Source organism: Diadema setosum, chromosome 1 (genome assembly GCF_964275005.1).
Source record: "Diadema setosum chromosome 1, eeDiaSeto1, whole genome shotgun sequence".
NCBI lineage: Eukaryota > Metazoa > Echinodermata > Echinoidea > Diadematoida > Diadematidae > Diadema > Diadema setosum.
Window position 1 is genome coordinate 7,862,948 of NC_092685.1, and position 17,784 is coordinate 7,880,731.

At 38.8% G+C, this 17,784-nt stretch overlaps 1 protein-coding gene across 2 annotated transcripts; it reads left to right on the forward strand.

Moving 5' to 3' along the window:
- Positions 1-162: 162 nt before the first annotated feature.
- On the forward strand, positions 163-17,091 carry LOC140226477 (uncharacterized). Of its 2 annotated transcripts, none has more exons than XM_072306946.1 (5): positions 163-301; positions 6,362-7,186; positions 13,806-13,929; positions 14,651-14,706; positions 15,229-17,091. In XM_072306946.1, the coding sequence occupies exons 2-5, from the start codon at positions 6,392-6,394 to the stop codon at positions 15,364-15,366; spliced, it is 1,113 nt and encodes a 370-aa protein (XP_072163047.1). In that variant the 5' UTR covers positions 163-301; positions 6,362-6,391; the 3' UTR covers positions 15,367-17,091. The 2 variants fall into 2 exon arrangements, with proteins under 2 accessions (XP_072163047.1, XP_072163056.1); XM_072306955.1 differs by having other exon boundaries at positions 263-285.
- Positions 17,092-17,784: the final 693 nt, after the last annotated feature.

A 17,784-nucleotide genomic window follows, 5' to 3' on the forward strand; every position in this document is an offset into this window, starting at 1 on the left:
GGGCAGATTGCATTGGGATATGCATTTACCTCAACTTCACAAGCTTCCGACCCTTCTCTGTTCGTTCTCTGCATGCGAGGTGGTGGTGGTGGCAGCTAGCTAGCTCAATGTAATGGACTCCGAGTGTACACGCATATAAAATCGCACTGAATTCTTTTTACGTACAATTGAATGCAACACTTGGAGCAGAGGAGAGTCGGCACATTTGGAGCTGAGCTGTACTGCCGTTTTAGAAAGATCAAGTCGAGTGTCAAGATTCTGCAGTTTCTGTTAAAATGAAGATCGGTAAGGAGTAACGTAGGTACGTGTCTTTGCCTGTATTAAAAGGTGTTGATCACCAAAGATATTGGTCATTTAGGATTAGCCCAATCGGTCGACTTGTTTAGTGTTCGAACCCGCGTAGGCCTACGCGTACCGCGTACCCAAGTCAATCAAGACAAGTCAAACCGCATCGCATCGATCTAGCCTCATCGACGATGAGGCTAGTCTGTAACGTTAAATTTAATCTCAAGATCTGGCGAAATGGAAAAATTTAGTCTTATAAGTTACAATGTAAATTTGCAAATTGTAAACACGTCTGGCAAAAGTGCGGTTAAGGGTACAATCTAGTGAGGAAAATGAGAGTGTTGCATTTTAATTGAGAATAATTTAAATTTACAAAAGATAAAGTATTTTCTGCACTGACTCAATACTGTGAAGAGACAGATAAAATTTACCATCGCATCGTCTAATGATGTGACTGAATAGTGTGACTGTAACAAGTTCGACCAGTCTATCCATAGCAGGGCTGCCAACATTGACTGACGGGTGAGAGTGAGATATTGTGAGGGAGCGAAGTGACCGAGCAGGGGGAGGGTGTGGGGTCCCCCCTCCCACTGTAACGTTAGGGATTTTTAAAAAAAAATTAAAATCTTAAAATGGGGCCATTTGGTGCATACAAAAGTGACTTATTTCAGCATACTTTAAAAAAAAAAATGTTAAAATTGGTGATAAAACCTGTGTTGGTCACTTACAAGTTCATTAATCAGTAAGTTAAAAACTACATTTTAAAAAAATCACTGACTAGCTACACATAGAAAAAAAAAAACATAGCTGAGTGGATGAGAGTAAATACTATAAAAAAATTTTGCTGACCATTTAGATCTACAAGTACAAGTATTCCAGAGTACATAGTAAAAAAAAAAAAAAATCTATGTAGGGTAAGGGCACCAGTATTCGGTCAGGCACCAGTATTCGGTCACTTATCACTAGTCACCAGCCAGTAAGTTCAACTGTCACAACACACGCAAATCACACTAATTCACATACTTGCACACTCATTCGCAACACGAAACTCCCTTAGCCCCCTCCAAAAATCCATCCAAAATCCCAAATTTTACCGTCAAAAGTGCAGAATCGGCGCTACTTTTCAAAAGCGCGCGCGGATAAGGCCCAGTTTTAAGAGTACGGGTCGCCGAAAAAGCGCTAAAAATCGAGAAATACGCCGTTCTCTCGCGGGATTTTTCGCGTATCGCAAGCTTGGAGTGTAATGGTATCCTCAAAAACGCAAAAGAAAAACAATATGTCCGTACGTGCCGATACAGTGTCCCAATGTACAAGGGTTGAATGCAAGTGCCGAGGCCCCAGTATTCGGTCACCAACGGTCGCCGCAACTTCCCCGATGCAATTTTGCGCCAACAAGGTAGCGCGCGCGCGCATTTTTCAGCTGCCTTGAACACGCATTGACTTTGAACGCGCACATCGCGTGACCGAATACTGGAGCCGATGACCGTATACTGGGGAATTTTCAAGGTGAAATATTTCGCGATTTTGTGCAATTCTGTGAGATATTTAACGAAATGAAAGTTGAGATTAAAGAAATTTGATATATTTCACATACATTGCTGTAGATATGATGTATGTATGTATTATTTTAGTTTGAAAAATATTGCAAAAAAGCTTAAGTGACCGAATACTGGGGATGTTACCCTACGCAGCATGCATAACATTTAATTATAATCACTGGTTGACACGAAGGTCAGACTTGTAGCACGAGCGCACATTTCTCAGGTACGACCATGATACAATTTCAAGTTCGGCGCTAGTGCTATAGTGCTGACCCCGAAACACTGACGGTCAGATTAATGAGGGGATACCGATCAAAATTATTGATCCCCAGCAGTACATGTAGATGTTGGAATCGCACCACTGCGAAAAAAGTGATGGCGCATAGTTAAAGTCAAATATAAAAAGATGTAGCCATAACTGCCTAGTTTTAGACACATAACGAGGGAGACTGATTAAAATGCCACAAAGTTCATACTTTCTTTAAAACACAATTCTAATTTTGCTCTTTTTAGGCTCAGATTTATGAAGCCATGTCATGAGTGTTCTTGTTCGTTACGTGGGCGACCACTGCATTGGCATAGACCAAAGATCGTACACTCAATCTTTGTACGATCTTTTGCATAGACTTTGCATGTAAAACGTGCATCTATTATGGACGTGAATATGAGTCTTGCACGGCAACGCTAACACCAGCACCGAACTTGAAATGACGAAAACGATAATCCCTAGGGGCTAGTGTTAGTCAGTAAGGGAAAAGCACGTAAATCGCTAACACAAACGGTGGAGCTCGGTTCAGCAGATGACATTCAACACCAAAGAAGATCATTTGCAGCAAAAATATTTGTATGCTTTTATTTTCATGCTAGTTTCTGGTTGTGCAAAATGCGCGATAATTTCCACTTTTACAGTAATCTAATATGAAATAGGTCTAGGAAAGCACAGAGTGTAGACCTCCATCAAGCAGCTCATTTCCACCACTGATCTTGTTCTTCCATAGAGATCAGGGATTTTTCACTCATATGCTTGCTCAAAATCACCCAATTTCCCAATTTGAAGCCTTTTGTTTACATCATCTCCTCCAGCTGCGTGGCGCCTCACCTGAGCAGAGCATGCACTTCAGTGCATGTATGCACACCTCAAATACATGCAGCTTAAACTCCTAAGTTCATTGACCCTATCTGTTCAAAGATTTTTAGCTCACCTGAGCCAAAGGCTCAAGTGAGCCATTGCGATCGCCTTTCGTCCGGCGTCCGTCGTGTGTCGTGCGTCGTGCGTCGTCCGTCGTCCGTAAACTTTTTACATTTTCATCTTCTTCTTGAAATCCCCAAGACCGATTTTCATCAAACTTGGCAGGTAGCATCCCTAGGGGGTTAGGAACTCAATTTGTTAAAATGGGCACCATGCTCCACCCGGGAGCCCCCGGGGGGGGGGGGGGGGGGGGGGGGGGGCTCAAACCCCCCCAAAATTAAGGAATCTGTAAGAATCTTCTTCTGTAGAACCAGAAGTGATAGAGCTAAGTTGGTACTATGAGTTAGTACATTGATGACTGTAGTTTCAAGTTTGTTCATGGCAGAATCAGGGGTGCCCCCCTTGGGACCCAGGGGAGGGGGGTGGGGAGGGGTCCTAATGGGGCCTAAATTGTACATTTTCATCTTCTTCTTGAGAACCCCATGACCCATTTTCACCAAAACTTGGTAGGTAGCATCCCTAGGGGGTTAGGATCTCAATTTGTTAAAATGGGCACCATGCCCCACCCAGGGCCCCCCCCCCAAAAAAAAAATAATAATAATAATAAAATAAAAAAAATAAAGGAATCTTTAAAAATCTTCTCTAGAATCAGAAGTTATAGAGCCAAGATAATACTATGAGTGAGTACATTAATGACTGTAGTTTCAAGTTGTTCATAGCAGATCCAGGGGTGCCCCTCTTGGGGGCGGGGGGGGGGGGGGGGGGAGGGGGGCTTGGGAAGGTCCAAATGGGGGCCTGAATTGTACATTTTCATCTTCTTCCTGAAAACCTCATGATGGATTTTCGTCAAACTTGGCAGGTAGCATCCCTAGGGGTTCAGGATCTCAATTTATCAAAATGGGCTCCATGCCCCACCCAGAGGGCCCCAGGGGGCCCCAATCCCCCCAAATTAAGGAATCTTAAAAGATTTTAGTAGAGCTGTGAATAATTTAAGTGACTGCGTGAAAGGTGAAGGAACTTGCGATACTCAGGTGAGCGCTAGGACCCACGGGTCTCTTGTTATTCAAATCCTTCAAAAATTCATGAAAATTCCCAGATCACTACCAAAATTTAAAGGGGATAGCTAGTAACTGATCAGTGGGAATCAGTGGAAATCAGTGGGAATGCTGGGGGATGATTGTTCCAATCCTTGTAGGGTTCATTATACATCTAGAGTACATTAGGATCTACTGTTGTGTGAAAATTATTTGCTTCAGAATGGTGTCATATCGTTAACAGGCCATTAAAACAGGCCATTAACGATCGCCCCGTCACTGTACAGGCATGCTAACCTGGAAACATTTAACTGCACATTACTTGAATATGACACCATTCTGAAGCAAATAATTTTCACTCAACAATAGACATATACTAGTAATGTACTCTTAAATGAATCCCACAAGGATTTGAACAATCATCCCCCAGCATTCCCACTGATTCCCACCGATCAGTTACTAGCCATCCCCTTTAATAATCTGTTCCTTGTGTCATTATCAACCTTTCATGTAAGTTTCATCCAAATCCGTTCACAACCTTTTGAGTTAGTTTGCATGCAGACAGACAAACAAATCAACACTGGCAAAAACATAACCTCTTTGGTGGAGGTAATTGTAAACCTTGTTCAGATTCATACAATCTTAAGATATACTTGATATTCAGAATCAATACCATCGTTACTTTTGCATTACTGTGAATACCTTGTTTATTTCTTGTACCAAATCTCTTTTAGTACTTTGAATGCAGACTCATGTTAATCCCACAAATGTAAAAACGCCCACAAATGTAAAAACACCCACAAATGTAGAAAATCGACCACAAATGTAAAAATTTAACATCGCCCGCAAATGTAAAAAACGCCCACTAATGTAGAAATGATTTCGAACATCGCCCACAAATGTAAAAACGACAAGTACTATAGTACGTTGATATAACTAGACTCACTTCTTTAGGATAGCAGTGCACTTCTTGTAAAATAATGTGTACGTGTTCGAGTGCGTGTGTGTGGGTATAGTAGTGGAGAGTTCAGCGGAGAAGATGGATGTGTGTGCGTGTGTCTGTCTGTGTGTTACGGTGTGCTACGTGTCACACCTTTCCGGCGGGCAGCTGCGCCTCCGGGCAAGTTACGCAGGCTTGTTGCAAGTACGAGCAGTACAATTTCTGCGGGTGGACAAAGATCCGTACTTGCGTTTTACCTGCTAGACGCGTGCCACTTACCTGCCATTTGCATGCAGGCCTCCGCTTCTGTCTGTTTGTGTGTGTGTGTGTGTGTGTGTGTGTGCGTGTGTGTGTGTGTGTGTGTGTGTATGTATGTTTTCCTGCAAGTTTCTGTTTCTGGGCGGCGGGTGAGGACTGCATGACTTATCTGCAAAGGAATCCCTCTCGAAGTAATTTGAAATGGCAGAAAGTCATACAGAATGTCTATTATACTCTCAACTAACCAGCAGAGAGGCAGTAACTGACCCTCAACATGCACGCAGATGACCAGCGACACTGGCAAATCAGACTTGCGTGCGCATTTCTGGGTACTAGTGTGGGCCAACACCACTGCGGGGAGCTCCGGAGGAAAAAAACAAAACAAAACAAAACAAAACAAAAAAACCTCCCCACAAGTCAACCCGCAGGCTTCCCCAGTCACGATGTGACAAGGCCTTAGTTTTAGAGCTCCAGTCCCCGTATATCGCTTGTAACTGAAAACGGATTGGCTTCGACAGGTCACAGTACACGGAATACATGCAATTAAGTTGCGCGCGTCTAGTAGCAGGTAAGACGCACAAAATAAGGGTCTACATAGACGCCCACTTTAGTAGAAATATGTCAACCACAAATGTAAAAAAAAATTTCATTTGTGGTTGATGTTTGAATTTTTTTACTACATTAGTGGGCGTTGTCTTTTTTACATTTGTGGTTGAAATTTTTTTACATTTGTGGGTGATTTTTACATTTGTGGGCGATGTATTTTTACATTTGTGGGCTTTTTACATTTGTGGGCGTTTTTACATTTGTGGGTTCAACAACTCTGCCTCTGTCTTTGCAATATCTATGCAGTGCATTGCAGCCTTCCATTTCAAATTGATGATTTTGCTCTCAGTGTCCATTTTTGTAAATTTATTATATTTTGTTTCACATTTGGTGATCAAAGAACCTGCTTCATTTCATATATTTATACACATGTGCTTAATGCCAAGATGCATTAAGAAACAATTCATCAAAATCCCAGTACAAGATGAGAGTTGTGGTGAGTTTATTGTGTTAAAATTAGATGTTTGAATAATGCAAAATTTGATTAAATTTGTTTTCTTCTTTACAGCAGCAGGTGTTTAAGCACAACTGGTTGAACATGGCAGCCGCTGCTGAGCCTGGGTTAACATGTGTGGAAGCAACAGTGAAGTCACCTCACCTAGCAAACCATGGACCCAATGGAGTGACATGTGACTCCAGAAAGAACCATATACAGGACAAGGAGTTTGATGCAAGCAGTCAAACGTCCACAAAGAAAAAAGGAAAGAAAAGACAGGGACGTCGAAAAGACAAATCAAGTAGTAATGGCATTCACTCCAGCAACCTTCATCAAGAAGGTAATGATCAAAAGCAGGGAGGCATCAGTATTGCAGCTGACAAAGATTCAGGGAGGACTGCCACTGACGTGATTCACAAAGATACTGATGGCCACATGAACAATCAGGTGGAAAACCATGTGTCTGAACCACTGGCAGCGCTAACACAAATGGTGGCTAACTTTGGCGTGGAGGATGAAAGCCCCCGCCCCCAGCTCGAGTCTCCCAATGGGGATCTAGATGTGCCTTTGGATCCGTCAAGTCGCGACGGGGGCATCGAGGAGTCGCTAGCCATTGCCAAGTGTAACTCGGAGGATGAGGATGAACTGCCATCCTCGCTCTCAGACTTTGTGCTTGGTTACCATGACGAATGCCATTATGCTGCTACCAAGCTACCACCGAATGATGATGACATTGATACCATTGCATTTGATGACTCTGAGGTCAGACTAGTACCTTATGAATCAGAACTGCAGATGCCTGACATCATAAGACTAATAACAAAAGATCTTTCTGAGCCATACTCCATCTACACCTATAGATACTTCATCCACAATTGGCCGAATCTTTGCTTTGTGGTAAGTGGTTATATCAGAAGTAACACATGCTGTAACTGTTTGAATACGTTATCATTGTCTGTTTATCATTTGTCAAATTTGACACTATTTAAGATAGTTTTAAAAGGATAAGCTCTGTGCAGCCACCCAAGCAACTGCAGACACAGAAAGAGCTATAATTCAGACAATCCATACTTACTGGGTTCTCCATGCAGTGTTATTCTTTCTCTTTTTTTTTTTTTTGGGGGGGGGGGAGGTGTTTGTGTTTGCTCCACAGACAGTCATTTGTGCTGAAGCCATTACTAAAATCTCTTTTTTTCATAATTGTACAGTATATGGCAAACAGTTTACCACACAAACTGTATGTTGAAGATACAATCAAGGAGCTTCAAAAGCTTCTTGATAGACTTATTACGTAAAAGGGAATTGAGTGCCAAAGAAGGCCTTTGCTGTAATAAAGGTAATGAAGCAATCATAACAAATAGCTGTACAAAAAGGTTGAAAAATAAATAGCAAATGTTGAGAAAAAATGAATTACAAGTCTGCAAATTATCTGATATAATATGACACCCTGTGGATTTATAGATAAAACTGTAAATTTACATGACTTTGAAATCATTGATACTGTAAAAATGGATATTTTCACATGAACAATTTTTCGCGCTTGGCAAGGTGAGATAAGTTTTGTGTGTTTTTAATTCCGCGGAATCAAGACATCAATAACTGGAACATATGGCAAGCAAAAATATTTGTGTTTTTATTTTCGTGCTTGTTTCTGGTTTGTGCAAAATGCACAAAAATTTCCATTTTTACTGTACAGTAGTCATCATTTTCATTCATAAAATAGTACTTAGTAATACATCAGTTTCATTATTTAATTTTTATTCTTTATTTTTTGCTCCATTTTTATGGCTACATGGCTAAACTGCATATTGCAGACATTGTGCTCCTGCTCATTCCTACAGCAAGGAACATTAAGAAAGTCAGATTTCCATATTTATTGTGAATAATGCCAAATATGGTATTACAATTATGTGAGTGACTGGGTTGTTTAATGCAGAGTTGTGCAGTAGTGTTACAATTCCATATCCAAGGAGAATATTGATATTCAAATGGTAAGAGCTTTCTTGTTTGTCATTTCTGTTCAAATTTCCTTTGATCTGTTGCCTTTCATCCATTGTGTCCTTTTGTATATTACATAGTAAATAATACTTTCCTCAATAGGTGGGGTTTTTTCAGTCTTGGTGCCTGCCTTGCTGTTTCAATTTAAAGATTTGAAAGAAGACACTGATGTTAATATACAATGAAGAAATCATAAGACATAAGTGTGCAGTGCTATATGATATCCAAACATCTTGACAGCTTAGCGTGTGACTGAAGATAAAACGATGAAAGCTTTCCATTTAAAAAAAAAAAAAAAAAAAATCACTTATGGTATTGTTATTGTTAGTTCAGTATAAGTGGCATTTTAAGTAGGACTGGATGAAACTAAGCCCAGTGAACTACAATACTTTTTGCAAGTGATGGGTTTGTATTTGCATATCTAGATTTAGTCCTTAACCCTTCATGTGCCCAAGCACTTAGTACATTCAGTAATCTATTCAAACTTTACTTAGATGTAGATAAGTAAACCCACTCAGGTGTAACAATGTGCCTCAGTTGAGCAGGAAAGCCATGGTGTCACAGTAGGGATTAGGGGAATTAGGTAATCTCTATTCTTTGGCAATTGCCAATAATGTAGTTTCCAAAAGTCTGTGCCAATCAGCTGGCAAACATGCTGTAGCAAGGTTTAATTAACGTGAACCAACGTAAATCAATACCTGACTGTACAGATGTCATATAGTATTATATCAGACTTACAAAACTCTCCTTTTCTTCTGAAACCTCATTTTCATAAAGAATGCAAAATCTGTGAGAATGGCGTGCCGTTAAGATTTTAAGCGTGTTGATTAAAAAGCTTATTCAAATCTAAAAACTCTATGTGCAATGCTAAAAAGCAACACAGAATGTTTATGCACATTGTTCATGTACAGCTGTATGTAAAGTTTCCCATGAGGTGTTCTGCAATCAATCATGTACAGGCACACTTGAGGTCCCACTGTGATACATTTGTATTCTTGTACCAGCCTTCATTGATGACAACCTTGAATACAGTGCACCACATACACTGTAGTCCATATTGCAATAGTGACTGTACAGCTACATGTATGGCCAAGGCCAATATAGACATGGTGTACATCACATAAAAACAGTTTCAGTACCTCATGCGGGAAGACAAAAAAGCTGAGTGCAATAAATTCAGTTACAGTGTATGTATACCCAAAATGGTATCATAGAAAACTTGTGGTACCAGGCACAGGAAGAATGTTTCACTTTTGACATGTTATCAAACCAGTATCTCCATTAAAAACAAAACAAAACAAAAACAAAACAAAACAAAACAAAAATCAGTAAAACATACATATAGGTGGGGATTTTTTGTTTCCTTTTCAAAAGCAAATCCTTGTGACTCCATTAAGTTAAAGATTTTGGGCAGAGTTGACATCTCTTCCTTCCCCCCCCCCCCCCCCTCATATTGTCTACATGGGATTATGTTGGTGTTGTTACTGAGTGTCTGGTAGTCATTAGCAGTGTTAGCTGGTATCTGTCTGTGAATGTTATTGAGGAAGTAACTTCCAAAGTCATGGATTAAGTGACCATGAAGTTATGCATAATTTGGAAAGTGTAGTATGAGAACATGTTTTGTGGTGATTGACAGGAGATGGTACATGTACAATGTAAGATCCAAATGCTATTGAGTAACATGATCTTTGGTGCACAAATTCCAGAAAGTTTACAAATGAAATCATAATAAATATAGATATTTTGAAAGTAAACTACATAAGTCATTCACAGTAATGACCTGATTTAGTACGGAAAGGGGTACCAAGTTAGGATTGGGTCCAATGGCTAGATTTTGGAATCATTCTGTTGGGCAGGAGATTTTAGAAGTTGTTGAATTGTACATGTGTTGGTTCTTGGCAGTTCCAGGAGTGGCCCCACTAGGCCTCCTTGGGAAAATGAATCCCAGAATTAACCCTCTCATTCATTGTCATTATTGTCTTCAAAATACTCAGTCAGGTTTAGCAAGGGTGTATTTTCATTAAAAAAGGTACAGAGGTTCCCCATTGTCAACTTGGAGCAAGGCTCAAGAGGGCCAAAACACTGAATTCAAGCATCGATCATCCCAATAATCTAGCAGTATGACTTCAGATAACCTTGTGTAAGCCTGACTCAGAATGAAGAAGTGTGATTGTAGTGCTCCTGAAGAAGTTATCCCAGTTTTATTTAATGACGTACAATATACCTCTTTGATAGGGACACCGAAGAAGATTTGGTTGTATCAAGGTAATATTTGTCCTGAAATTCAGCTGAAGTTGAAATGCCCAGGCTCATTTTGAAGGGACAATTTAAAGAAATTTGAATGAATATTATGCTTACAGCTTCACACAAAGATTGCATATTGTCATGTGTGCAATTTAGGCATTTTGGCATTTTATGAGACATAATGTAAAAGGGGGGAAAAAAAGAAAGACAGAAAAGGGGTCAACCTGTCATCAGCTTACACAATTTTTGGCGACAGATATTATGGCAGGAAATTCACTCATGAGAACCCTGCTTGGCATGAATTTTGCGCATTTTAAGAGTGTATCCAGATGTGTGCATAAATTTGAATGCAAATGAACATATAAGCCATGGGCTGCTGCCAGAGTGGTGTCTGATGTCCCATTAGATGATTCGAAATATATCTTACTGTGTGCCAGGGAATGACAGTCGTTGCTTCTTTTCAAGATGAGATGCTTAAAGGAAAATGTCTCACAACCGAGAAATTGATATGAATGAAAATAATGGAACAGAAGCAATACTGTAATTGTTTTTAAAGTAAGCAAAATAATGCGTGTGATGAAGTGTTCTAAAGGAAGACATGAAATTCAGTAATTTGACTAAGATTACTGTCCAACAAGCATCTGAACAAAAAAGTGACACATATACATGTACATTGTATTAAGCAAAGTCATGTGTCACTTCCATATTATCGCTTCAATGCTTTGTCTGATATATATCACAAATTTCACTTTTTGCTCATAAAAAAGATTTGAATACTCCAAGACTCTAACCAAGACATTGGACACTATCTTCTTGCATTTCTTACACTACAGAGGAAGTCAGAACTTCCAAGCAAATTAAAAGAAAATACTATTTAGCTGGTCATATTCAATTCATTATGTGTAACACTAAGGCTCAGAAACACCATAGTCAGATGGCTAGTAGGACAAAACCCAGATTATTTGATATTCCTCAAATTTTCACCAGCCTGTCATCTATTAACATATCTATGTACATGTACTTTAGATTAGGTAATGATGTCACAGCCTCACATACAACATTGTAGACCCCTGACCTAAATACAAATCTTCACTCAATATTCGTTTTGTTTCTTTCTTTTTATTTTCTCATGGGATTGCACTCTCGCCAACATCCACATTGCCTTAGAATTCATTTCCTGATCCCAGTTTAGTCAATGGATTTTTACAGGATACTTGACAACATAGCGATCTAAACTCCCAAGTTCTTTTGTCTGTGTCATTTGCTCAGTACATTTTGGACTATTTCAATCCTGTCATCATTCTAGGTCAGCAAGCAAGGAATTGATTATACAGTAGGTCATACACCAGCTGAACATTATTACCACATAATACATTTGAACAGAAGTAATCATGAACACATGAAAAAAATACATCTTGTTCACCACCCCCAGCATTTTGAATACTCAATGTGAAAATGAGACAAGGAGCAGCCTATGTAGATGCTGTACATGTGAAGCATGGTCCCCAGACATGTGGTAACATGTCACAACTGCTTTTATGTTGTTGTGCCTTCCCTCACCAAAACATTCCCCTCCCTTCCCATGCCCTTTCCCATCCATTTTCTTCTTGCATGCAAAATGGCAAAGAAAAGCTGGACCACAGAGTTTCCCCATTATCATGGAAGTGCTGCAGTATTGCTATTCTGTTATTGTTATTGAATATTAGTAGTAGTAGTAGTAGTAGTAGTAGTAGTAGTATCATCATTATCATCATCATCATCATTATTATCATTACTACTTACACTACTATTACTACTACTACGACTATTACTATTGTTTTTTTAGTTACTATTATCATTTTATAAGCAGTATTATTTTATAGAAAGTGTACGTTGCACAATTTGCTGTGTTATGTCATGTATGAGCTCAGAGTGCTATGGGTTGTGCTGTAGAACCTCTGTGCAGTAGAGAATTTGATTGATGGGATACGTTGACAGTCAAAACTTGTATGCGCATAATTCGACATCTATTTCCTCCATGTCATATCTTTCTCTCTCTCTGACCTGGTGGTATTATTACAAAAAGTGTAATTGATTAGACTAGACTTCTAAGAGTAAGTAGATTTAATGAAAAAAAAAAATGTATACTGGACTCAGAGGGCCCCTCTTTTTAAGGCAAGTGTGGTCCGATACTTATTGAAGGGTGGGATATGCCTTCAGATGAGGGATTTCTCATTTGTATCTGAGATAAATACGCAAGAAACCATATCTAGCACCTTTGATGGTATGAAGATTCAATTACAAGATGACTAATCCATGTCTCAAAGAGAGTTCCCATCCTCTTTTTTTTTCACACACTCTGTCAGGTCTTTGGAGAGAGCCTCCTAAGTAGTCAGTACATGTATTCAAAAATTGTCATGTAAGGCCAATAGGGATATGAATAAAAAGTGGAAGTGACTATTGTTCAATTTTACTGTGGTCATGATAAGGTCATGCTTTACCCGTATGTTGCTATATATCTAGTATTTTATGAACCGTGCCGAAAGTATTCTCATATATCATTATGAATTGGTTGCCTTTGTCAAGGGGTGTGTGTATCTGGGGTTACTTGAATCATTCATGAAATTATTCTGTGTTGTTTCATTTTGATTCATTTGTGATCTTTTCCATTTAAAGATGGGTTTTACCTGTAGGGAAAATGTGGTACCAGATCATGAAATTGGTCTAATGCAAACTACAATGAGAATGAAAAGAGGACAGTCTTCATTCAAGATTATGTCTTACTGAAGCAGTATATTGCAGAAACATGCTATTGGTTTTAGGTTCATTCATATTACTATAAGTCCAATGGGTAGTGAGTCATATCAACCCTACAAATCATGACAACATTGAGCACTGAACATTACTGGTCTTCTGTGTTCATGTTGTTGTTGTTTTTTTCCTATGATATTTATTATTTTATATAGGTAAGAACTGGGACTCCAGTCTTTATATTTAATGCTGTTTTGAAGACTGAGGATGAAGTATGATTTCAGTAAAAATACCAGGTTTGGTATTAGACTTTTCTTACTAAACTTGTCAATCTGTTCCGAAGCGAAAACCAACAAAACAGACCCGTAGCCAAAGAGCACTAATGATTCCCACCTACAGGCCTCTGTCTCATGAAGAATACATGTAGCAATTTATGATGAACAAGTGGTATCAGTCATAACTCAATGGGACATGGTGTGCCAGGAAGAAGGCAGGGGTCATCAGTCAAGCTGTGATGTGTGATGTCTTGCTTCTTTCCACAAAGGCCATGCATGGATCGCAGTGTGTAGGAGCCATTGTCTGCAAGCTGGACGTACACAAAAAGATGGTCAGGAGAGGGTACATTGCTATGCTGGCTGTTGATGAGGACTTCAGGAAAAAGAAATTAGGTGAGGAGAAACAATTTGCTCTTTTTTTCAGACACTTGCTTACAATGATAAATGTTTATTACTGTAGAATTTTCTTGTAAGCTCATAAAAGTTTGATAAGCATATTTGCCTTCATATTAAATGTTGTACATGAGTTCATGTCCTCAGTCAATAGACTGCAGTACAAGTATGTCTAAGTAGGATGATTGTGTGAGTTAACTCACAGACTCTGGTGAATTTGTGCATGAAGAACTCAAGTCAGTTTGTATGCATCCACTATTTTGAATTTCATGAGTACAAATTTTCATGTTTTCTTAGGTCATACAGAATCACGGTCATACAGAATCTCTTACTTTGTTGGGTATTGTGCAATTCTCTTTTCAGGATTACTTTTACCTATTGTTCATTGCATCATTTGAACAATGGAGACTTGAAGTAGGCTAGTTGAGGAGATAAATTGAGCTTTATGTAAGTGTTGAGTCTCCATCAAAGCATGTCTGGAGAGCAGGAAATGAGATGTTTCAGTGAGCACATGGCAATGGATGATTTTAGTCATGAATGGATTGCCTGCTATGTCAGAAGACATAGAAATTTTGCAATGTGCAACCGTGGAATAGTTTAGCTAAGGGTAAGGTTGATCAGACTTGAGTGCCTTCATGATGTGTCCATGCATGATGTTGGTGAGTCAAGAATTTAAATGGCATTGCTCTGATGTAGACTGTTTCCATGGTTACACTGTCAGGTTCAAGTCTGGTCAAGAAGGCGATTCGTGCAATGGTGAGAGGAGAGTGTGATGAGGTGAGTCTGAAGGTCGATATTGCAAAGCATTCATAGCAGTTGCATCACCACAGAATGCCACACAGTTCAAATGTGTATGTAGCAGAAATTGCTGTTATAGGATGGGTAAAGTATATTACCAAAACTTTATTCATCTATTTTGTCAAATAATGGCATAGTTCTCAGAATTTGTTATATTAACATATTCTTTTTTTTTTCAGTACAAATGTATGCACCTGCAAAATGTTCATGTGGCATTAAAGCAATTTTCTAATACTCAGACAAACAAACAACTCAAATCTTAATTGAATGGGAATTAAGTGGCATCATGACATGCCAGTATCTCCACCCTCCCCCATTTCCTATCTATGTGTGTTATTAAATTGATACAAAGCACTTGCTTTATGTTTTATTGCAACATATATTTTGCATATTCACAGTATAAATGCTTTCACATCTGTGAGAAATTATAACTAACTAATAGGATTGAGGTTTCCCAGCTTGAAGTGCAATGTTGTTTAACCTTTGTGTTGCATGATACAGGTTGTCCTGGAAACGGAGATCACCAACAAACCTGCCTTGCGTCTGTATGAGAATCTGGGCTTTGTTCGGGACAAGCGTCTCTTCCGCTATTACCTGAATGGTGTTGATGCCCTTCGTCTCAAGCTATGGCTTCGATGAAACTGACCAGGATGTGATGCGAGGGTCAGGCCCTCAAGAACACTTACAATGCAATTTGCTGCCTTAAAATAAGGTTCTTCAAAAGATAGCAACATTACAAATGTTTGTGTTCAGTCATGTCAGTATTGTGTCAAAGCAAGCCTTTCATCAAATACAACTGTACTTACATTTCTCAATGAGTTTGCAATTGCAAAATATCTACAGAGGACTAGAGCATTGTGGAACATGCATCCGGAATGTGATGAAAAGTTTCCTGGCAAGAATAGATGAAATGACTTACAGTAAACCATGAGTTAATTTCACAGATGTGCAGTCTGACAAGACTAAAAATATGTATACCTGTATACACTAAGTTGCATGAAAAGAGTGAAGTACTGTTCCACCCTCTGTTTGCACAGAAAGCCATAATTGATATCATACATTTCAAAGGTTAAAATCTAGCATTTTGGAAATTTGTTTGATGATAATGTTTGATTTCATCTGTAATTTTCAAAGCAACAGAGCCCTGCACTGTTCTGTGTACATGTTCGATTGCTATGCAAAAATTATACATAACCTGAGATTGATAGCATGAATGGCACAGAGTTCCCTCTTCAGCAAGTGAAGACCAAGTGTACATATCAGAATCAGATTCGTATGATTCTTGGTATGGTGTATTCAGCTTTTAACTCCTATGTGATGAGGTTCATCACGACGGAGTGGATGACAGTGCCAATGCCTGGTCGGCTGTTCCTGCCCCCTAGCTACAGGCTTGTGTGATACAGCAACAAGTGATAGATGCCATCTACATTGCACTTATAGAAATGTACTAGTAGTTGATAGCCTTTCGGTAGGAGGAAAGCATCCATGAATTTTGAATACACTTAGAAGCATGCTCACCGCAGCAATGTAGATACAAAGAATTGGGGTTTTTTCTTACAAAGAAACAAACAAAAACACAAACGTTTTAAAAACCACATGCACACACACACATAATTGTGTCATTCATTTTCAATAAAGGAAGCAAAATCAAAACTAAATATACAACAGGGCTTAGAGTAAAATTGAAGAGGGGAGTTCTTAATATGACATAGCATCAATGTCCTCCACTCATTTTTAACCAGCTTCACACAAATAACTTTCAAAAAGTATTCTCCTGAGAGAGAGAGAGAAAAAAGGGAAAATATGGTGGCTTGTATGATGTAACATTGATTTTAGAGTCCTGAAAATTAATATTTTTCATGTGATTTCAACTTGTGAGATAAGAGATACCAAGATTATTTATATGATTGTATTTGCACTTTTCATCACCCTTTGTATTTGAACAATCTTTTTTATACCATTGTCTTGGGAATGCACCCAAGGATGATACCATCAGTTTGATTTTGAAATGTTCATAGCATATGCGAAGGTTGTGATGTAGGACTTGTTTGGATGTTGTGTACAGCAGCCATGTCATTTCTTGATAAAAAGGTTTTCTTGGTCAGTAGAAGATGCTGCTACCTGTGTGATCAACATGCAAGTTGAATGGCAGAAGCAGAAGCAACAATGCAGCATGGGAGATTTCAAACAGTGAAGAAAATCGGTAGGATGGGAAGATGGGGATTCACACGGAGTGTTAAAAGATTCGCACTATTGGTTTCAATGTCACATGTGATATGTTCATGTGGAAGCTTTCTCTTGTTACACAGCAGCTGTGAAAAATGAGATTGTAGGGAATATTAAATCTCCCTGGCAATATGATAACACTTCTACTTTTGGCATGCTTTAGTGTGATTTTTGAATTTCATTTACATTGAATGACTTGTGAAATGTAACCTTCAGAAAACAGCTTTTTATAAAATGAGGAAGTAAAATGAAATGTTAAACAAACATGTTTGTTGGATGTTGCTAACAATTGAAAGAGTGAAAGGTTTCAGGCTTTCATATTTATGCCGTACCGTGTACTTGTTTAAAAGCTAGAGACATTTATACACTGGGATATGTTTTAGGCGATGCATTTTCATTGCAAACTTGTTTTGAATGAAAATGTTTCCTTCGTATATTATTATTTTTTTTTTTTGGTAAATTTTGCTGCATTTGAGCAATGTTGACAGATCCTTTGAACTGTTGGTGCTAGGCAGGTATAGTGCCTCACTGCATAAATTAGTAAGAGAAGTGGGGGTTTTGTTGTTGTTTTTTTGGGAGGGGGGGGGGGTTTCTGGCTGTGAGTCTGCCTTTTGATGTCACCCATAATTTACCTTAGCCTCAAAATACAGGTAATCAGAAACACATTTGAGAGAGGCATAGAGACAGAAATATAAAAAAAAAAAATGAACTATTATTCACCTTGCTAGGGTATTGAATTTTATCATACACTTCAAATGTCAGGGTAAATTCTCCCTGGTTACACAGTAGTTTATCATGAATATATTTGTCAGAGGGATATCAAAGCAACAG

Bases quoted from the DNA above. Each gene is read 5' to 3' on its own strand.
- LOC140226477 (XM_072306946.1), top strand. From the start codon at position 6,392: ATGGCAGCCGCTGCTGAGCCTGGGTTAACATGTGTGGAAGCAACAGTG. The intron at 7,187-13,805 runs GTAAGTGGTTAT...CTTTCCACAAAG, and splicing joins GGCCGAATCTTTGCTTTGTG to GCCATGCATGGATCGCAGTG. The intron at 13,930-14,650 runs GTGAGGAGAAAC...TTACACTGTCAG, and splicing joins CTTCAGGAAAAAGAAATTAG to GTTCAAGTCTGGTCAAGAAG.